General features: G+C 41.9%; 1 protein-coding gene across 4 annotated transcripts in view; it reads right to left on the bottom strand.

Annotated features, from left to right (window-relative positions):
* LOC133376647 (contactin-associated protein-like 5) overlaps window positions 1-21,857 on the bottom strand; it is a 107,959-nt gene that overhangs the window by 78,944 nt on the left and 7,158 nt on the right. For 2 of the 4 annotated variants that reach the window (XM_061609193.1, XM_061609194.1), the window contains exon 2: window positions 6,527-6,683. In XM_061609193.1, the coding sequence (XP_061465177.1) occupies window positions 6,527-6,678 (152 nt within the window). In that variant the 5' untranslated portion in view covers window positions 6,679-6,683. Of the gene's footprint in view, window positions 1-6,526; window positions 6,684-9,927; window positions 9,986-14,833; window positions 15,045-21,857 lie in introns of those variants that run through there. The other 2 variants (XM_061609192.1, XM_061609195.1) reach the window with 2 other exon arrangements.

The raw sequence follows: 21,857 nt of genomic DNA, 5'->3' as shown, positions 1-21,857 counted from the left end.
AAAGCTTAGAGATGACTTGAAAACAAAAAAAGATACATAGAGGAAGTTCAAGGAAGGCCAAACCACACAGGAAGAGCATAGAAAGGTAGCATGGAATAGCAGGGATGGCATCAGGAAGGATAAAACTGAGAATGAGCTGAGGTTAGCAAGAGCTGCCAAAAGCAACATCCGTAGTAAAAGACAGAGAAAAGAAATGATGGTACAGCTACTCACTGAGGATGGCAAAAAGATAATAGATGACAAAGAAAAGGCAGAAGTGCTCACTTCCTACTTTGGCTCAGTCTTCTCCCAAAAGAGGGTTCATGACAGTCCTGGGAAATGTGATGTTGAAGGGGCAGGATTACAGCTTGAGATTGATAGACAAATGGTCAAGGAATACCTAACGAACACGTTCAAATCTCCAGGGCCTGATGAACTGCATCCCAGAGTATTGAAGGAATTGGCTGAAGAACTCTCAGAACCACTGTCTATTATCTTTGTGAAATCGTGGAAGATGGGTGAAGTGCTGGATGACTGGAAGAGGGCTGATGTTGTCCCAATCTTCAAAAACAAGGAACCTGAGAACTAGACTAGTCAGCCTGACATCGAACCCTGGGAAAATTCTGGAGCAAATTATAAAGTGGTCAATCTGTAAGCACCTTGAAAACAATGCAGTGATTACTAGAAACCAACATGGATTTATCAAGAACAAATCCTGCCAGACTAATCTTATCTCATTTTTTGATTGGGTAACCTCCCTAGTAGACTGTGGGAATGCTGGGAACATAATATATATTGACTTCAACAAAGCTTTTGACAATGTGTCCCATGATATTCTGATTAGCAAGCTAGCTAAATGTGGGCTGGATGGAACAACTATCAGGTGGATCCACAGTTGGCTCATGAATCATACTCAAAGAGTGCTTATCAATGGTTCATTCTTAAACTGGGGGAAGGTAACGAGCGGGGTACCACAGGTCCTGGGTCCAGTGTTTTTCAACATTTTTATTAATGACTTGGATGAGTAGGTGCAGGGAATGCTTATGAAATTTGCAGATGATACAAAATTGGAGAGATAGCTAATACCTTGGAAGACAGAAACAAAATTCAAAGGGCTCTTGATAGGCTGGAGCATTGGGCTGAAAACAACAGAATGAAATTTAACAGGGATAAGGGTCAAGTTCTATACCGAGGAAAAAGAAACCAAATGCACAGTTATAAGATGGGGGATACTTGACTCAGCAATACTACATGCAAGAAGGATCTTGAGATTGTTGTTGATCACAATCTGAATATGAACCAACAGTGTGATGCGGCTGCAAAAAAGGCAAATACTATATTAGGCTGCATTACCAGAAGTATAGTTTCCAAATTGCATGAAGTATTTGTTCACCTCTATTCGGCACTTGTTAGGCCTCATCTTGAATACTGTGTCCAGTTCTGAACACCACACTTTAAGAAGGATGCAGACAAACTGGAAAGGGTTCAGAGGAGGGCAACTACTGGTCTGGAGTGTTTGCACCTTGTGTTGGGTCAGCGGCACAGACTGGGGATTCTGTTGGTGTACCGCCCACCCCGCTGCCCAACAAACTCCCTAGCTGAGCTGACGGAAGTGGTCTCAGGTGTACTGTTGAGATCCCCCAGACAGTTGCTTCTCGGGGATGTCAACATCCATGCCAAGGCCACCTTATCTGGGTCGGCTCAGGATTTCATGGTCTCCATGACAACCATGGGACTGTCCCAATATGTCATTGGCCCAACACATGTAGAAGGGCATACTCTAGACCTGGGTTTTGCAACTGGACATGGAGATGGTGATCTGAATGTGGGGGGCCTTACATCAGTCCCTTTGTCATGGACAGATCACTGGTTGCTGAAGTTTAGACTTACAGTGGCTTTTCCCCTCTGCAAGGGTGGGGGACCTATTAAGTTGGTCTCCCCCCAGAGACTAATGGATCCGGATGGTTTCCAGAGGGCTCTGCAGAGTTTTCCAGCTTATAGGGCTGGCACTTCTGTCAAAACCCTGATTGAACTGTGGAATACAGAAATGACCTGGACGGTTGACACGATTGCTCCTGAGCGCCCTCTCCTGTGTTTAGCTCATATGGCTCCATGGTATACCCCAGAGCTGAGAGTGATGAAACAATATAAGAGACGGTGTGAGTGTAGATGGAGACAAACTCCTTGTGGATGCAATTACACACTGGTAAGTGCCTATGGTAAGGTGTATTTAGGGGCAGTGAGGACAGCAAAAAACCAATACTTTGCTGCCACTATCAAACCATCAATTTGCCGCCCAGCGGAGCTCTTCAGAATTGTCCGGGGGCTATTACACACTGGCCCCAAGGACATGGTAGATCCATCTGAGGCTCACTGTAATGCATTTGCTAGGCACTTCCAGGATAAAATCTTTAGCATCCGCCAGGACTTAGACTCCAGTGTTATAGCAGGTGAATCAAGCGGAGTATCCAGAGCACAGCCTTGTCCTGATTTCTTGGATGAGTTTCAGCTGGTACAGCTTGAGGACATTGACAAGGTGCTTGGACAGGTTCGTGCAACCACTTCTGTGCTGGATCCTTGCCCTTCTTGGCTAATAAAAGCTAGCAGGGATGGAACAGCTGGCTGGGCCAGGGACATGATTAATGCCTCTCTGCGAGAGGGAGTGGTCCCTGGCCACCTGAAAGAGGTGGTAGTGAGACCACTCCTGAAGAGACCCTCCCTGGACCCAGAAAATTTTAATAACTATAGGCCGGTGGCAAATATTCCATTCCTGGGCAAGGTCCTTGAACGAGTGGTGGCAGGCCAGCTCCAGACACTCTTAGATGAGGCTGATTATCTGGATCCATTTCAGTCGGGGTTCAGGCCTGGTTTTGGCATGGAAACAGCCTTGGTTGCTGTGTATGATGACCTCTGTTGGGAGAAAGACAGGGGGAGTGAGACTGTTGATTCTCCTTGATCTCTCAGCGGCTTTCCATACCATCGACCATGGTATCATTCTGGGAAGACTGGCTGAGTTGAGAGTGGAAGGGACTGCATGGCAGTGGTTCCCTACTAGGCGGGTCAGCTCCAGAAGGTGGTGCTTGGGGAACATTGCTTGCACCCTGGATTCTCCAGTATGGGGTTCTGCAGAGGTCAGTTCTGTCCCCCATGTTGTTCAACATCTACATGAAACTATTGGGTGTGGTCATCTGGAGCTTTGGAGTGTATTGCCATCAGTATGCTGATGACACACAGCTCTATTTCTCCTTTTCATCTTCTTCAGGTGAGGCTGTCAACGTGCTGAACTGGTGCCTGGCTGCGGCAATGGACTGGATGAGGGCTACTAAACTGAGGCTCAATCCAGACAAGACAGATGCTGCTAGTGGGTGGTTCTTCTGACTGGATGGTGGATGTCCAACCTGTCCTGGATGGGGTTGCACTCCCCCTGAAGGAGCAGGTTCATAGCTTGGGGGTTCTCCTAGATCCATCTCTGTCACTTGAGGCTCAGGTTGCCTCAGTGGCATGGAATGCCTTCTACCAACTCCACTTGGTGGCCCAGCTACACCCCTATCTGCACATGGATAACCTGGCTTCAGTTGTCCATGCTCTGGTAACCTCTAAATTAGATTACTGCAATGCACTGTACGTGGGGCTGCCTTTGAAGACGGTTCAGAAACTGCAGCTTGTGCAAAATGCAGCGGCCAGATTGGTAACAGGGACCAGACAGTTCGAACATCTAAAACCGATTCTGGCCTGCTTGCATTGGCTGCCTGTATGTTTCTGAGCTCGATTCAAGGTGCTGGGTTTAACCTATAAGGCCTTACACAGCTTGGGACTACAATACCTGTGATGGAACGCCTCTCCCGACATGAACCCACCCATATACTACGCTCAACATCCAAGGCCCTCCTCCGGGAGCCTACTTTGCCAGCTGGGAGGCTGGCAAAAAGGGAGAGAGCCTTCTCAGTGGTGGCCCCCAAATTATGGAATGATCTACTTGACGAGGTGCGTCTGGCACCAACACTGTTATCTTTTTGGCACCAGGTCAAGACTTTCCTTTTCTTCCAGGCGTTTTAGCATGTGTTTTTAAATCGCTTTTTAAAAAATTGTTTTTTAAAATTTATATATTTGTTTTTTTTATATAATAATTTTTTTATTATTCAAATTTTTATAAAAACAAATACAAATACAACAAAAACAATACAACAGAAAAAATAAAATAAAAAGAAAAACTTGACTTCCGATTTGTTCCGATTTTTTTTTTTTTTTACAGAAAAATCCTTATTTATTCATTTATTGCATTTATATACCATGCCATAGCCAAAGTTCTCTGGGCAGTTGACAACAATTAAAAACTGCCCAGAGAACTTTGGCTATGGCATGGTATATAAATGCAATAAATGAATAAATAAGGATTTTTCTGTAAAAAAAAATCGCAGATCACTGTAGAAATGTAGAGAACTGAATTAAAGTAATATTGAAAAAATAAGAAACTGAGAGAACTGAAAATAAGAACTGAAACAGACAGATCTTTCCATCCCTAGTTGCCACATAGAGGAGGGCCAGGATCTCTTTTCAATTGTCCCAGAGTGCAGGACATGGAATAATGGGCTCAAGTTGCAGGAAGCCAGATTTCGACTGGACATCAGGAAAAATTTGCTGTTAGAGCGGTACGATAATGGAACCAATTACCTAGGGAGGTTGTGGGCTCTCCAACACTGGAGGCATTCAAGAGGCAGCTGGACAGCCACCTGTCAGGTATGCTTTAATTTGGATTCCTGCATTGAGCAGGGGAGTTGGACTCGATGGCCTTATAGGCCCCTTCCAACTCTATGATTCTACAATTTTATGAACCAGTATTAGTCTCCAGTTGTCAGTTCAGCTACAGAGGATCACATAATCTAGGCTCTTCTAAAAATGTGTTATTTCTTGCACTTTAAATTAATATGCATGGTATTTTTAAACACACAATATTAGCATTTAATTATGTACAGTGGAGATCACTGTAATGACATCATGGAACCATAACAAAGTTTAATTTAAGGGTTGGTGTTTTTTAAGAAGCTTGATGATACAGATGACCCTGAGCACAAAGAATAGAATCAGCTGATATTCTTATCTTCTCAGCATTCATCCAGGCTGTTTTCTATCCTGACAATGTGGTTGTCAATGAGTTCCGCTAGTCAATTATCAGCTATACATGTTCCTGTAACTTGTTTTAAATCTTCCTTCTGTTTAAAAATCATCATAAGACAATGGATGTACCATGAAATGCATCCTGCTCAGTAACCATTCTCCCCAGCAGACTGGTTATTATTGAGACAATGGAGAAGACAGTATATATATATATTTGCAGATTTTCAATAACACGTTTCAGATCAATGTAAAAACAAGACATGAGAGAAATTTGAAAGAATACATGCAAAAGTAATTGGAGCAAAAGTGACATGGACCAGAAACAGACTGATATAGATGGAAAATTATACCTATGCAATGGTGAACTAAAAAATGGATATTGCAAAAATGGAAAACGGACAAGAGACCACAGCTAAAATTCTCTGTTACACAGAATGGCTTCTATACAGCAGCAGTTGGTGGGGCAGCTCAGGCAAGATGGTGTGTGCCTGGCTTCCCAATGCCAAGTGTCGTTGCTGCTTACTGAGAGGGAGAGCGGCAAGGAGCTCAGTGTGGTGCGGAGGCAGCAGCAGAAGCACTGGATTGGCTCTGCTGTCTCCCCGTACCTGGCCTTTTCAGTAAGTGGGAAGCCAGCCACAACACCACCCTGCCTGTACCTCCCTCCTTACCATTGCTGCTTGTATAGTAATACGAAGGGATGGATGGAAGCCATTCTGTATTACAGATAATTTTAGCTGTGATCTCTTATTCATTTTCCAGTTCTACAATATCCCCCCTTTTTTTAGTTTATCACTTTCATATTGCATCACTGTAATTTTTTGGTAATATAGATCAGGTGTCAAAATTAAAGAGGAATTCTTATTCTTCAAATGTACCTATTTGAGCCTGAATTGCAGGGTTTCCATCATATGTGCCATGTACTGTTCAGCTTTCTTCCCTTCCCCAAATTCCAAACCAAGTCCTGTGTAAACGATTCAGCTGAAGCAAATAGTTTGTGTAACTGCTCTGCTCAAGAGAATTGTATTGTATGTTTATTGAAGAAAGATGCGTCAAAGCAGAAATACAAATGCATTCAGATGCCCACAAGGGTCATTTGTGAGCATAGAGATCTTCATTTCAGTGAAGGAAGCTAATCTGCATTCTAGGCTGGAGAACTGGCCAAAACCAAAAGGTATATTCTTTTCCCCAGAAGATGCTGATGTTGAGATCTTAGCTTAGCTCTGGAGATGGAAATTCTACACAGCTGAGGAGCGCCCATCAAGAATATCCCATAGGTTTTTGTAGTTCTAACTTTGTGCATGGTTGGTAAACCTAAGACAGTGCTCTTGGTCAGCCTTATAGAACTTAATAAATATAGGGTTGGATACAGACTTTCAATTTAATCTATTGTCTTTCACTTCTGTTTTAAAGTAGGATAAATCTACATAGTTACCATTCTTCCTTATCTGCATCACAGTTACAGAAGTATCTCAGATCCAGACAGCTTTCTTCCAGTCCACATGCACAGCGCTGGGCTCCTGGAGGAGATCCTCCCCAGTAAGTATGCTTTTCATTGGCGTGACCAACCCACCAAACAAATGGCATTCCATCTGGGAAAACAAAAAAGAGAAGAACTGCCATAAGAAATCTGTAGTGAGTATGCAAATCAAGAAGAAAATGTAAGAAGTCCTTGTTCTTATTGCAGCTGGGATGGAATTTCATTCCTGTATCTGATGTCAAATAAAGTGTACTGCATTCAGCACAGTTAAAACAAGTGCACCAGTTGCGCCCACTCCTGGAGATGTCTGATCTGGTCATGGTGATACATGCTTTAGTCATATCCCATTTGGATTACCCTAATGTGGTCCATGTGGGGCTGCCTTTGAAGAATATTTGAAAACTTAAGCTGGTCCAAAGAGGAGCAGTCAGATTGTTAACTGGGGGTGGTTACAGCGAACACACGACTGCCTTGTTAATATAGCACCACTGGTTACCAATCTGTTTCTGAGCATAATTCAAAGTGCTGGTTATGACTTATAAAGCCCTATATGACTTGGGTCCAGGCTGTCTGAAGGACCGTATATTCCTATATGAGCCTGCTGGAGCTTTGGGATCATCAGGGGAGGCCCGGCTCTTGGTTCTGGCTCTCTGTCCTGCCACAGTCACAGGCACATCTAGTGCGAACATGGGGGAGGGCCTTCTTGGTGGCTGCCCCCAGGCTCTGAAACTCCATTCCTAGGAAGGTTAGCCTGACTCCCTCTGCTCTCCTGTCGTCAGGTGAAAGCTTTTCTATTCCAACAGACTTTTGGGTACTGACTACAAGGGCTATTAATAGGGCGCTGTTTTACTGATTTTTATCTTGTGTTCTTAATACCTATGTTTTAAATAGTTTTAATTCTGTAGATAGTTTAATTACAATTTATTTATAAATTTCTATATGTTTTACTTATATGTTTTTAACTGTATTTGTTTTATCTTTAGTGAGCCACCTTGAATCCCAGTCCTGGGGAAAAGGCAGCTATAAATAAAATAAATAAATGAGTAATAAACTATAGAAATATGGAGGTTAGCATTTTGAATTCACCATTTCAAATTTGCATATTCCACCATATCTATTTTTTGCCTCCTGAACTTATGCAAGAGGGCAATTTTAAAGTTATGTCAGTATCCTGTATTTTAAAATATATTAAACCGAATATATCACTAAACTGTTCTTTAAAATGGCAAAGATATTTGGTTTATCTCCAGGGTGAGTGAACTCATTTCAGCTCCAGAGAAATTTGCAGAAGTGCCTACAACAGGTGTAGCCAATATGGTGCTCTCCAACTGATGTTGGACTTCAGCTCCCATCAGCCTGCATGGTCAGTGGCCAGGGTTTAGGGTACCATGTTGGCTAACATTAGCTAGAGGTTATGTAAATTATACAGTCACGAGAGTGGCTGTATACTATCGTCAGCATGGATTTTTCACATTCCACAATGTTAAATTGAAAATACCCCCATGCCATTCTGATGCTTCCCTTAAGCTCATTTCAAAACAAAACCTTACAAAACTTATAGCCCTGAATTCAGAAGCGCTTGCTTAACAACCCTCTAAATTTTCATGGCGATACACAAAGCAGTCAGAGAGAATCGACAGTTCAAAGTGTAAAAAGAGAGAGAGAGAAATCAGACCCCTTTTGGACATTTTTCTGTCAGAGTTCTCATAATCTGCTGAAATTAATTAAAAATCAGCCATGTTCACAGAGTACCTGTAATCCTATTACTGACCATGCCCCATACTCTCACCTTCATCTTCTGCAGTTTAAAAGTTAAAAAAATGCCTGGCTGATTCTTAATTAATTTAATTAATTTAGCAATGAACTCAAGGATAAGGCCAGGCATGCTCAGAAAGAACCAACTGTCAGTGTTCTAAAAGCCAAACTCCCAGCTGCTGGGCTTAGCTAATCAGGGGGCCACACACCCACACCAGACCTTTATGTCACTTTAGACTGTCATGGCTTCCCCCAAAGAATCCTGGGAAGTGTAGTTTGTGAAGGGTGCTGAGAGGAGACTCCTATTCCTCTGACAGAGCTCCAGTGGCCAGAGCGGTTTAACAGTCAGCCACTCTGATTGAAGCTCTGTGAGGGGAACAGGGCATCTCCTAGCAACTCTCAACACCTTTCACTAACTACACTTCCCAGGATTCTTTGGGAGAAGCCATCACTGTCCAAAGTGAAATAAAGGTCTGGTGTGGATGTGGCCAGGGATAGCTTTGGTTTAAATTTGGGTGGGAGGCTACATGTTCCTGCTGTAGAATAAAAAGGTGGGGGGAAAGCTGACAAAGAAAGATACTGTTCACAATGTTTTCCTTTAGGAAAGGGGCTTCCCCTCTGCCCAGCGCCCACTCATCCAATATCTTCCCCTCCCCCTTCCTCCCTCCCCCATTCCTACCCTCCTCCTTCCCTCCCTGCCCCTTCCCCAGTTCAGTTTCACCTACCCTAAGCATGATTGTAAATCCCACTGATCTCAAAAAGCATGCAAATGATCCAACCTGCCCTCTTCTCCTCCTCCCTACTATACCCACCCTCTTGTCCCTCCCCCTTCCTTCTCCCCTCTCTTCCCTTCCCCTCCCTCATCCCCTTCCAATCCCCTCCTTCCCCCTCCTCCCCCCTCCTCCTCCTCCCTTTCCCCTGCACTCTCTGACCTGGTCAGTTTTACCTTTCCTAAGCGGGAATGCACAGGAGTAAATCCCATTGAATTCAATAAGCATGCAAAGGATCAAACCTGCCCTCCCCGCCTCTTCCCTCCCAACACCTCCATTTTCCCTTCCCTCCCCTTCCTTCACCCCTCCCCCTTCCAATCCCCTCCCTCCCCCTCCTTCTGCTCCCATCTCCCTCTTTCTCCTTCCCTCTACTCTCCCCTCCCCGTCCTCCCTCCCCATGGTCAGTTTTATTTATCCTAGTCATAATTGCACGGGAGTAAATCTCACTGAACACAATAAGCATGCAAATGATCAGACCTGCCTTTCCCCTCCTTTCCCTCTCCTCTCCCTTCCTCCTCCCTTCTTCCTCTCCTCCCCTCTTCCTTTTTTCTCCTCCCCTGCCTACTGTAGGCCCCCTCCTCATGGTCAGTTTTACCTATAGTATGCATGATTGCATGGGAGTAAATCCCACTGAACTCAATGAAGATGCACGTGATCAAATTTGCCCTCCCCCTCCTGCCTGCTTCCCTCCCCCTCCTCCGCTTCCCATCCCCTGTGGTCAGTTTAACCTATCCCAAGCATGTTTGCAGAGGAGTAAATCCCACTGAACTCAATAAGCATGGAAGTGATCAATCCATTCTCAGCAAACTTGCACAGGATCCCATATCTTACCTTCTGGATTAAAAAGCAGGGAAATTCACTAATAAGCAAAAAACCTTGCGGTTTAAGAATGTACCTGTAGCCCACAGATATATCTATCAAACTTTAAAAAGCAGGGAAATTGGGCAACTATAGTGGATGGACCAGGGGAGTAGGAGACCGGACCTCCTCTCTGAGATATTGTACTGCCCTACAAATTTGTCAAAATGCAAACACAATTTGGGTTGGTCTTTCACAGTCCAATTCACTTGCTGTGTAGCTTGGAAGAATTTGGTAATGTGCTCTGAGCATATGGTGAGTGATGGCAACCAGTGCTGTGGAGTCGGTACACCAGACCTTCGACTCCGACTCCTCTATTTTTCTACTGTCCGACTCTGACTCCGACTCCTTCATAAATGGCAAATGTATATTGACTAGTAATAACAAATTTACTGTAGTAAAATGGTAGGCATTTCATCACCACCACGTGAATCCAGAACTTGGAAAAGTTACCTTTTTAAACTACAACTCCCATCAGCCCCAGGGATTGGGCTCATGGGAGTTGTAGTTCAAAAAAGTAACTTTTCCAAGCTCTGGATTCATGTGGTGGTGATGAAATGCCTTGTGCTACCATTTTACTACAGTAAATTTGGTATCACTAGTTAACATACATTTGCCATTTATGAAGGAGTCGGAGTCGGAGTTGGAATCAGAGTCAGAGTTGGTACATTTCTACCGACTCTGACTCCACCCAAAATTGCTCATGACTCCGACTCCACAGCCCTGGTGGCAACACCTGCAATCAGCCCAAATAACAGAAACAAGACATGTGCAGTGCTGATCCTGTTTTAGCAGGGAGGAAGCAACAATATTAAAACAGTTGATACAGTTCAGATAGTCACTTTCAATATGTTTGATTTACTTTGCAATTTTAGTGAAATTTCCTAGAGTAAATTGTTCTCTTTTGCTTCTGTTTCTGTGAATACGTGAAGTACAGCAACACTTCGCAAAATTTACACTAAAAAAATCCAAAATTAATTCTGGAATAATGGCACTGACTATTCTGCAGAATAGTCTCCAGTGGACATCAGGAGCGTCTCAGTTTGCACAAGATAAAACAATGGGAGGTGAAATATATTCTAGCAAAATTCTAGGTGTGCTCTATGTTTTTAAGTGACTGTCCCCACCTTGCCTTAAGTGAAGTGGTTTAAACATAGCAGACTGAAAACATGCATCTTGGGCAGGCTAAGTTTTTTTTTTCCCAACAGCTAGAGTCATTGCTGAAGTAGCAACATATTGTAATCAGTCTGATTTTACATCAAACTGCAGTTTCAGATTCAGCTGTTAATGTGCCCAAAATAGAAACAGAGCATAACCTCCAGTTTGAAACACAAAAGGCTGTCTTCACCATCATATGACATTGACCAATAAAAAGGCTTTCAAATTAATAAAAATAAATTTGACAGATTTCTGGGATGAATAATAAGAGAAATAATTTTCTAGGTTAGATTCTCTATAGAAACAGTAGTTAACACAGAAAAGAAGCAAAGTAAGAAGAACACCAACAAACATACAAAAATGTAATTCTCCAGTTTTGGAGATGGCAGGTGTTGCTACCACTCACCATATGCTCAGAGGCACATGTGACCAAATTCTTCCAAGCTACGGAGCAAGTGGATTGGACTGTGAAAGACCAACCCAAATTGTCTTTGCATTTTTACAGATTTGTAGAGCGGTATAATATATCAGAGATGAGGTCAGATCTCCTGGTTCCCTTGTGCATTCACTATAGCTGCCCAATTTCCCTGCTTTTTAAAGTCTGATAGAAATATCTGTGGGCTATAGGTACTTTCTTAAACCGCAAGGGTTTTTGACCATTAGTGAATATTTGCAAGGCTAGCATTTCAAATCAGGTGCTGCATTTTTAGAAAACCATGCAGTGGCAATTAACTATTCTTTCTTTCTTTCTTTCTTTCTTTCTTTCTTTCTTTCTTTCTTTCTTTCTTTCTTTCTTTCTTTCTTTCTTTCTTTCTTTCTTTCTTTCTTGCAGTTATAAGTGGAAAATTCCATCAGGCTTCCTGGACTACAATGACAACAGATGGAGGTGGGTAGAAGGAAAGATAGAAAGTAACTGTAGGACTTCACCGGACCCTAGTACTTTACTAAGGTTCAGTTTCAGTTCTGATCATTCAGGGTTCTAAATTGTGCATAGAGCCTATGTGAGTACAACAGGCTCCCAGTTTCAGATATTTGCCCTCCAACATGTGGAGGGTGGCAGGGACAGTGATGTAACAGAGAGGGCAGAGGTAATGGTTTTCCCCCTCATTGAGTGAGAGGCATAACTATTACTGGATCTACTTGTTTGTCTGCTCACATCCATACAAACCCTTATCTTAAATGCATGTTCACAAAGTTACTAATTTGGAGATCTTTATTGGAAATTTTTGCAAACCACAGACATTATTGCAACAGACAGGATGACTAATATTACTTCGCATTTGGGGGGAATTTAGCAATGGCCAATAAATACCAATATAATCCTGCTTGGTTATTGGAATTAGCAAGGTCCACACTCTTACTATGTTAACAGGAGGTTAAAAAAAGGCTTTTGTGGATTGAATTGTCAATGCAGAAATATAAAAAAATAAAATGATTAGTTGTTATACGTTGCCTGGACCATGCACAGCTCCTAGAAGAGATATAGAGAGATGCAGAGAGAGACTTTACATGAAGTTCTGGGGCAGGCATTTAAACCCTGCAGAACTGAAAGGAGACTAAATAACCCAGGGGAAAAGTTGATATACAAATAGTTTGGGTTTGGGTCTTGTGGGAGTTTTAGGTGAGTGAGACTCATGAAATGCAAAAGGTAGCAATAAATGAGAAGGCTGGCATGCAATAGTTTCTTGTCCTATGGAAGGATGAACCCAGAGAAGCAGTTTCTAAGAATTTCTCCATGACCTCCCAGTACGCTGTTAACAGGTGGATACAGACATGTTTCAATGGAATGTCAGCTACTGATTCAGATATGGAAGGATGCCCCTTTAGAATAGAGAGTCAGCTAGCTGTTCCTATATTCTGAAGGGCAATCAGTCCTTTGTTATCTCCACCACAACCATTTATTTATTTTTAAATTTATATCCCGGAGCTCAGGGCTGCAGAACCTTTTAAGGCTGGTGCCTCAACTGTCCATGCCTGACCATCCTGAGTTTTGTGGAATTCTCCAATATTGATTAAAAATAGGTAAAAGCTTCCTTAATAAAGGCACTGAATTGTGCATTCTGCAAGGTATCCTGACTGATCCTGAGGAAAATGAAAAGCAGAGATCAAAGGCAAGGGAACAGGGATGAGAGGCAAGGGAGGGCATACTAGCTAAGGCTGGGGAAGAAGAGAAGCCTGCTCCCACAGTGATTCCTGAGATTAGAGCGCCTTGAAAAAGAGAAGGGTGAAGCAGCCTTCTACAGCTTGTTCACATGTTGCACTAAAACAAGTACAAGCTCTCTCTAGATATGGACAAGTGTGTATGTGAAAGAGCATACACTTGTTGATTTGTACTATTCGGCACACAAGTATACAAACTGCACATATGTACATGAGAATAACTGTATGAGTGTACAGCTCAGCTATTTGTGTACACAGATTGTGGATACAGGCACCTCATTATAGGTGTGGACACCTCACTAAGTGTATCTTTAAAAACTGAACAATTTGGAGACCAAAAAGGGATCTAATTATAAGGAAGGGGCTTATTATCAGGTGTTAACCTAAGTTTGCAAGGTGATCTAGTTAACTTCTGGAAGGGACATAAGTAACATTGCATAATAAAAAACACAGACAGAGATCTATCATGAGTAATAACAATTAAGTTTCTTGCCTCAGAATTGTACTAGAGTTACACCAGCATCTTAACTGATCAGATCATGTTTTAAGAGGGAACCCTGTGCATACTGCAGGGTTGAACTGGTATTTCTTAGGAAATGCATAAGAGGATGCCTACTTTAATTAGGGCAATATATGCTTGCAGGTGGGAATCCATTACCTGTGCACTACTTATGCATGTTGCTCCTGTTTGTGACTGTCATGCCAGTTGCTTACCATAATCTTACTTGGATCAGTATTAGCTTACACTATAATTGCTTTCTCTGGTTGATCACAATGACTTACATGCATTGCTTAGAGCAAAGCTCAGTTACATATAGTTTCAGGGCATGCGCAAGCATTTATATGTCAGATTCTAGACTGCAATTCTCTTTATGTCATGCATGAGCTGAAACAGGTTTTCTTTGCAACTATAGACTGGATGGAAAGGAGAAAACCACTGGGCATATGCATTATCTTTTCCTCAGTGATAAGTAAATAGACTGACCCACATTTATCCAGCAGGAACATGAGGGAATGATAGATCAGAGGTCAAGGCTCCCAAGCGAGATTCAGGCCTGGCAAGGAGGAACCACACCCCAATCCCATTTGTACTATCTCTGTTCTTAGCACAGCCTATTGAAATAAAAGGAGAGGGAGGAAACAAGGAACAGCAATTAGAAGCAGTGATGCTAGATTTTGCTCTACCTCGCCTTCCTGCAACGTAATAGTAGCAGAGCTGAGAAAGAGAGAGAGTTGATGTTGTCACCATTCCTGAGGAAACAAGCAAGCAAATTGTGACCTTGAGCTAGCTCAGCAGTCCCTCCTTCTGCCAGGGCCATAGCATGGAGATCGGCTGCACTTGTCACATTAAGCCACAAGAAAATAATAAGGAATAAGAGCCTGGTGGCATTTTCGGATCAGTCAATCACAGTGTAAATTAGCCAACAATAAGGCTTAAGGCTTTCAGAGGGGAGAGAGACTGGGAAGGAAGGAAACTCAAAGCCACTGGATAAAGGATTTCCTAAAATGTCTCTACTCCTTAACCCTTTATCAGTTATGAGGTAAAGTGAACCAAACTTACCCCATCTTGCTGTAGCCATTAGGCTGAAGCGAACACATCACATAGCCAGTGTACTCTCTAGAAGATGCATAGGCAAAGTAGCCTTATTGCTTTAATATGTATAAGTGCCTTTAGGAGGTTTAGATTTAATAGTTAAGCTTATAATGCTGTTTGTTGTAGCTTTGAACACCTGCAAGAAGTTTAGCTCGTTAGAGATTGGGTCAAAGCACAGTCAGTGCCTAAACAATCTGTGCTCAGCTGGGCCTTATCTAGGAGGCTGGTGGGGAGGGAAAGGACCGTTTGATGTACAGTAGCCTTGGCACTGGTCCAGATAGCTCTAATGAGCCGCATGTGCCAAGGATGGGCTGCACGTGCTGATTACAGTAGGGCACGTGCTATGGAAAGAGTAGCATAGAGTGGTCAAGATGGCCTGTCTATGCTAGAACAGTGCTCTCGCACGTAGACAGGGCAATTAATTAACAGCCTTGACACCTAGTACAGTGCCTTCACACGTGGATCGGATGATCCATCAAGCGCCTTGACACCCCAGATCAAGGGGCTGTGATACTACAAAGATGGTGAGATAATGGCATAAACTCTATTAATCATAGATAAGCTTTGATGCCTAGACTGATATAGCTTGATTAATGATGTACTTCTGTCAAGATGTCATGATTTGATTTATGCTGTATGCCCTCATCACATGTGCCTTGCCAATATTTTCTCTATAAAAGATGCCTGCGTAGCCCAGTTTGGGGTTCAGACCTTCAACGTCCCTCTCTGTGAGGGACCTTGGGTCTGTTCCACTGGGTAAGGCATGCCTGTTATATACCCTTTTAATAAAGTCTCCTTGAAAGTAGACCTTTGAATCTGTCTCATGGATTCTTGGATCGATCCTTAAATTCAGATAGCCCGCGGCCAGGGTAACACAGAAACCATGTAACTTGCTTACTATGCAAAACCACTATGTAACACTTATTTTGTGAAAAAGTATAAAAGTTACTTGTATGTTGATGACACTCAACTCTATTTCTCTTTTCCACCTGAAGCCAAGGAAGCCATACATGTCCTAAACCAGTGTTTGGCATCAGTGATGGACTGGATGAGGGCAAACAAGTTGAGATTAAATCCTGACAAAACAGAGGTACTCCTGGTCAGTCGGAGGGCAGATCAGGGAATAGGGATTCAACCAGTGCTGGATGGGGTCGCACTCCCCCTGAAGTCTCAGGTTCGCAGTTTGGGTGTACTCCTGGACTCAGCTTTGAATTTGGAGGCCCAGATTGCTGCTGTATCCAGGAGCGCATTTGCCCAACTAAAACTGGTGCGCCAGCTGCGCCCGTTCCTGGAGCTGCCTGATCTGACTAGGGTGATACATGCCTTGGTTACATCCCGCTTAGACTACTGTAACGCACTCTACGTGGGGCTGCCTTTGAAGACTGTTCGGAAACTTAAATTGGTACAAAGAGCTGCAGCCAGAGTGCTAACCGGGGCTGGTAACAGGGACCATACAACTCCCCTGTTACAACAGCTCCACTGGCTGCCAATTTGTTTCCGGTCACAATTCAAAGTGCTGGTTTTGACCTACAAAGCCCTATACGGCTCAGGTCCAGGCTATTTGACAGATCGTATCTCCCTACATGAACCTGTCCGGGATTTGAGATCTTCAGGTGAGGCCCTTCTTGTGTTCCCCACACCTTTGCAAGCACATATGATGCGGACACGAGATAGGGCCTTTTCGGTGGCCACCCCTAGGCTGTGGAACTCCCTTCCGAGTGAGGTGCGATCAGCTCCCTCCTTGCCGTCTTTCCGGCGACAAGTAAAGACTGTTTTATTCCAACGGGCATTTGGGATAGAGAACAACCAGGATTAAGCGTCATAGGTCTGGTGACTACATTATATGATTTTATTATTTTAAATTGTCCGCTGTTTTTAACCTATATTTTATGGTTTTATTTTTTCTCATAGTTTAATTCTTTTTTAATAGTATACTTCTGTATGTTTTAATTGGTGTTGTTTTTAGTTGTAAGCCGCTCTGAGTCCTATTGGAAAAAGGGCGGGGTAGAAATAAAGTTGTTTATTATTATTATTATCATTATCATTATCTTTTGTTTGGGACTTCAGTCCCAACTTTGAGGACTAGGGCTTTTTGATCAGAGAAAATAAACTGCTGTTATTTCACTCCTTGTTAAATGGATGTTATTTGCAGTGGCTAGTTACAGATTCCTCACAGGATAAGGGAGGTTTTCCCCTCAAAAAGGATTCTTACAACAGTTATAAATGTAGATAGCTGCTGAAACATGAAAATTCAAAGAACTGACAAACTAAAATAATTTGGATTTTGTGCAAGCTAGGCTCTTTTCTATTAAAAATGTTAGTAACAGCTAATTACATGACATATACACACAGCATTGTTTTTTAAAAAAACATGAATCATGAAAGGAGGTTAATTACCAGTTGCAGTAGACTAATTAAGAGAAGCTTCAGCGAACTGTGCAAACTCAAGTTTGCATTGCCCCATTGCTTTCCCACAGACCCTATAGCTTTCTGATTTCAATACTGCAAAGAGTTGTAAAAAAAACCCCACATTGAAACAAAGAAGAAAAGAACCATTCTCAGTTCATCATAAATTAGGAGACATGGGCTTTGTCCAATGCCCAGTGGTACTCATTATAAAAACAGAAAGCATGACAATATGTATTCCCCTAGCATATATCCTTCAATTTTGCATTTTTCTAACTTGCATATACAAGTTGGAATATTAATGCATATTATCTTTAAAAATGATTATTGAATAAGATGACAAAGAAAAATGAGATGATGTTATGCAAGCTATGATACCTTCATTAATTCCCATTATCTTCCACTCTGGAAGCCAATCATTCAACTAGTAAGGGTGCACATCAGAATCAGAAGAATCCTCAGGCAAAGTGGGAAGCCTCAGAGGTATTTGGAACTTGTCAGAGGCAAAGTGGGATCTCTGTGAAGGAGCCCAGAAGTGTTTCATGGCATCTTGACAATCCAGATTTAAAAAAAAAAAATGCTGCAGAGAAGCATTTGTTGAAAGCAAAAGTAATATTTAAGCTTGTTGTAAAGCCAGGGTGGATAATGGGAAAAGGAAAAGCAGACACCAGAGTGGGGAGAAGGCATGGAGGGAGAGCTTCTTTGTGACTGATAGGCCCATTTTGAAATCAGAGATAATTATTTTACCAGTGCTCTCCAATCCCAGGGCTTTGGGAGAAAGGAATGGCTTTGCAAGAGCAGAGCTTGCCTCTAAGCTTAAGGAAGATGTCAGAACAGGGAAGGAGATGGTGTGCAGAGGGTGAGCTCCACTGTCAGGTTTTCCATCAGGAGGAATGATTTTACTTGTAAAACATATCCCTTACTTTTTCTCATCATAAAATCAACTTTAAAAGTGCCTTGTGCAATGTCCTTGGACAAATTTGTCTGTAGTTTCATAGGTTTCTTAAGGGCATATTTTGGGTGTCTACAATTTTCAGACCAATTGCCTACAAAAGGGGAGATGAAGTAATTCCCACCCTAAAATTGTAATGGCTGTCCTTGTGGGAAAATGATTGCAGATATTCTTTTGAAATTTGGCAGGATTCATGCCCTCAAATGGGGCAGATTTCATCCAATTCTGCCCCCCCAAAATGTATCCTTTCTGTTTGATTGTTTGTTTGTTTAAAAAATAAAGGCGCCCTGCACAAAAGCTCTGATTTGCCTGTAATCTGACTACTCTGGAGAGGTTACTACGCCTACAAATTCCATCTGCTTCTGTCAAAATGAAAAAAAAAGTTATAGTCATTTTTAAATTTCCAAATAGTGATTGGGGTGGAGGGAATGAAGAGGGTCCCTGAGTTGAATTGGGCATCCTCTGAATCAGTATGAGCCAAATCTAGCTGTTTTATAAAGTGCTGAATTGTGGTTCAAGCCATATCTTGTGGTTGTGGCATATAGCTACCTTGTACTTCCTGGGTTTTGGAATCTATGAATATTCTATAAGCGGACTCTTTTCTTCTCTCTCTACCTCGCTCTTTTTTCCAAAGGGTTAAGAAAAAAATATATGTGCACCAGATCCTCCCTAATGAACTATTTGCGGTGACTTTTATAGAATTTGCAGGAGCATCCAAGTGTGTTTAGGACCAGCAATCTAATTTAACTGACAACTTAAATAGACCCGACAGAAGTTATCTGTCTAATTAAAAATGTGCTAATGCAGAGGAAGACAATATTTAGCTTTAAAATACAACTTTGTGTGGCTATTAGGAAATAATAGTGAACATTAATCAAAGTCAAGCTGCATATTATTGCCTCTTGGATAGGATCATTATACTAGAGCATAATCATATGATAAACAACCATCAGCAGTTATTAAGAATGAACAGTTTTATAACATCTTCTCTATAGTTGACCATAACTATTTTATTGTATTAAACCAAAAGATATATGAAAGTCTCCAAAAGTAGTAGACTTGCCAAAGCTTGAGTTATTTAAAACCAAGCTAAATAGAGAATTTTCTAAAACACTGGAGGGAACAATCTGACAAGGGATAGGAAATAGACTTCTATGGTCTAATGTATCTTTTTAAGTATCTCTTGTAGCATCTGATTCTGCCACTAAGAAATGAAATAATATCTCACTTGAACTGCAATAAGAAGAGGAATGAGGGTCATATAGACCCTCATATAGGTTCAACGAAGAACTTTAACACACGCTTTAGAAGGATTTAATTATGCTATTACTTGAATGTATTTGCTTAATATGCTGTTCAGTAGTGATATAATTATATTGTAATGTTTTCTATTGCTCTACAGAGTGCCCTCATATATGTTTACCATGGACACCTTAAGTAGAGCAAAAGAAACCCCTCAACAAAAATGTATGTTTTCATAAACTAGCTCTCAGTGGCAAATGATACAGCACACAGACCAGCTATCTTTTCCACAGACCTTAGTAAGCATGACCCAATGTATCCAGCACAAGATGATTGCCCAGTATATATGCATTTATTTGTTTTTAAATGCTTGGAGTTTGGTCTGGAGACGTGGAGATAACAAGTTGCAAAGTAATTCTCACAACAGTTAAAGTGAAAATCTTGGAGATTCCTGCAGTTTTTGAAGGATCCACGATTCATGTATTGTTATAATAGTGGCATTTGACTTCATAGAAATTTTATTTGAGATATCAGGGAAATTACCTGTAGTCAAGAGGGGAACAGACAATTTTTCTAGTTGACTTATTCTCAAAGCATGCTCATTTACACACTATTGCAGGGGTAGCTAAATATGGTGCTCTCTAAACATTTTTAGATTCCAGTTCCTATCAACCTCAACCAGCATGTTTAATGGTCAGGGATGATGGGAACTGGAGTCCGTGACTACATCTACACTCTTCCCTTAGGCACATGCATCTCTCTCCGCTCTGCTCATCTGGATACCTACTATCAACTTTCCTGCAGATGAAAGCTGAGAGAAAAGGAGGTCTTCCACATTCTCTGCACATCCATATAGCTTCTTTTTTTGCCAGACCTTGAGGAACTATGCCTAAGCTGAAGGAGTTAATGTCCTGACTATTGTGGCATATACTTGTGTGTCTATCCATCTGAGACATAAAATATAGTCCTATGTTGGAAGAGGAAGGAAAAAAAAGATTTATGAATGGTGAGGCCAAAAGGCTAAAGAATGTAATTGGGAGGGGGAGGCGGGCATGGGTATAACATTCAAGTTAAATGTTTTTCAGCAGGGAGCATTCCATTGTGTGAGTTGTCACCTGAAGTGGTACAGTGCAGACATTCTTGACACTTCATCTGCCATTTGTGAAAGTGAGAGCTTAGACTAGTGCTATGACAAATCCCCACTCCACTCCCTACTGCATTAAATATCTCCTGTGAAATCAGGGTGTATTTTTCTACTGCTTTCACAAGAAGGGGAAGAACTTTGAAGCAATATTCAAGGGAGCTGGTCTTACATTTTGCTTTTCCATGGAATGACTAAGATATGGTCGTGTGGTATCTAGTTTTGCTCATACCATTTTATTTTAATTACACAGCAGGTTCACACAGGCAGCTCCTTAACTCTCTGATTCTCTTTCGTGTGAGGATGACAAATCAGGAAGTTCTCCAGCAGGCATCAGAAGATAAGAGATTGTCCTGAAGGCTGCCTGCATAGCACTAAAGAGCTATGCAGGATATTTTTAAAATTAAAAACTCCATTTAACTTAACAAAAAATCCTCCACTACTCTGCCTCTTTAAAAAATCTCCTCTTGAGCAAAGAATATAAATTTAGTGTATCATCTATGTGACTCCCCTTCAGATATTTGAAGATAAATCTCATATCGTCTCTTAACTGTCTCTTCTCCATGCCAAATGTATCTAATTTCATCAACTTTTCTTCATAGGACTTGATCTTCAGGCCTTTCCAGGTTTTTATATAGCCACACACATCTGTCCACCCAGGCAAGGAAAAGTTATTATCATAGTTCAAGGACACTTTCCACTCAGGCAAAAGTAATCAAGGAAGGCATAGAGCAAGGCCTTGTCAGTGAAGAGTTTCGAGGGCTGCCTGGAAAGGACTAGGGGATCACATTTGCCCCTTTGGCCTGCAGCTCCCCAACCCTGACCATAAATAATCTTCACTAATAAGCAAAAACCCCTTGTGGTTTAAGAACTTACCTACAGCTAACAGATATTTCTATCAAACTTTAAAAAGCTATAGTGAATGCACATGGGGAGCAGGAGACCTGACCTCCTCTCTGAGGTATTGAACTGCTCTACAAATTTGTCAGAATGCAAACACAATTTGGGTTGGTCTGTCACAGTCCAATCCACTTTCTGTGTAGCTTGGAAGAATTTGGTGACATGTGCCTCTGAGCATATGGTGAGTGGTGGCAACACCTACAGTCAGGGCTGCATCTGCAAAGATGGAGAATTTCATTTTTTTGTATGTTTGTTCGAGAGAGGAGGAGTGGGGAGAGGGGGAGGGCAGGTTTGATCATTTGCATGCTTATTGAGTTCAGTGGCATTTATTCCTTTGCAATCATGCTTAG

The sequence above is a fragment of the Rhineura floridana genome, chromosome 2 (genome assembly GCF_030035675.1).
Source record: "Rhineura floridana isolate rRhiFlo1 chromosome 2, rRhiFlo1.hap2, whole genome shotgun sequence".
Classification (NCBI taxonomy): Eukaryota; Metazoa; Chordata; class Lepidosauria; order Squamata; family Rhineuridae; genus Rhineura; species Rhineura floridana.
This window is presented reverse-complemented; position numbering and strand designations above follow the sequence as displayed.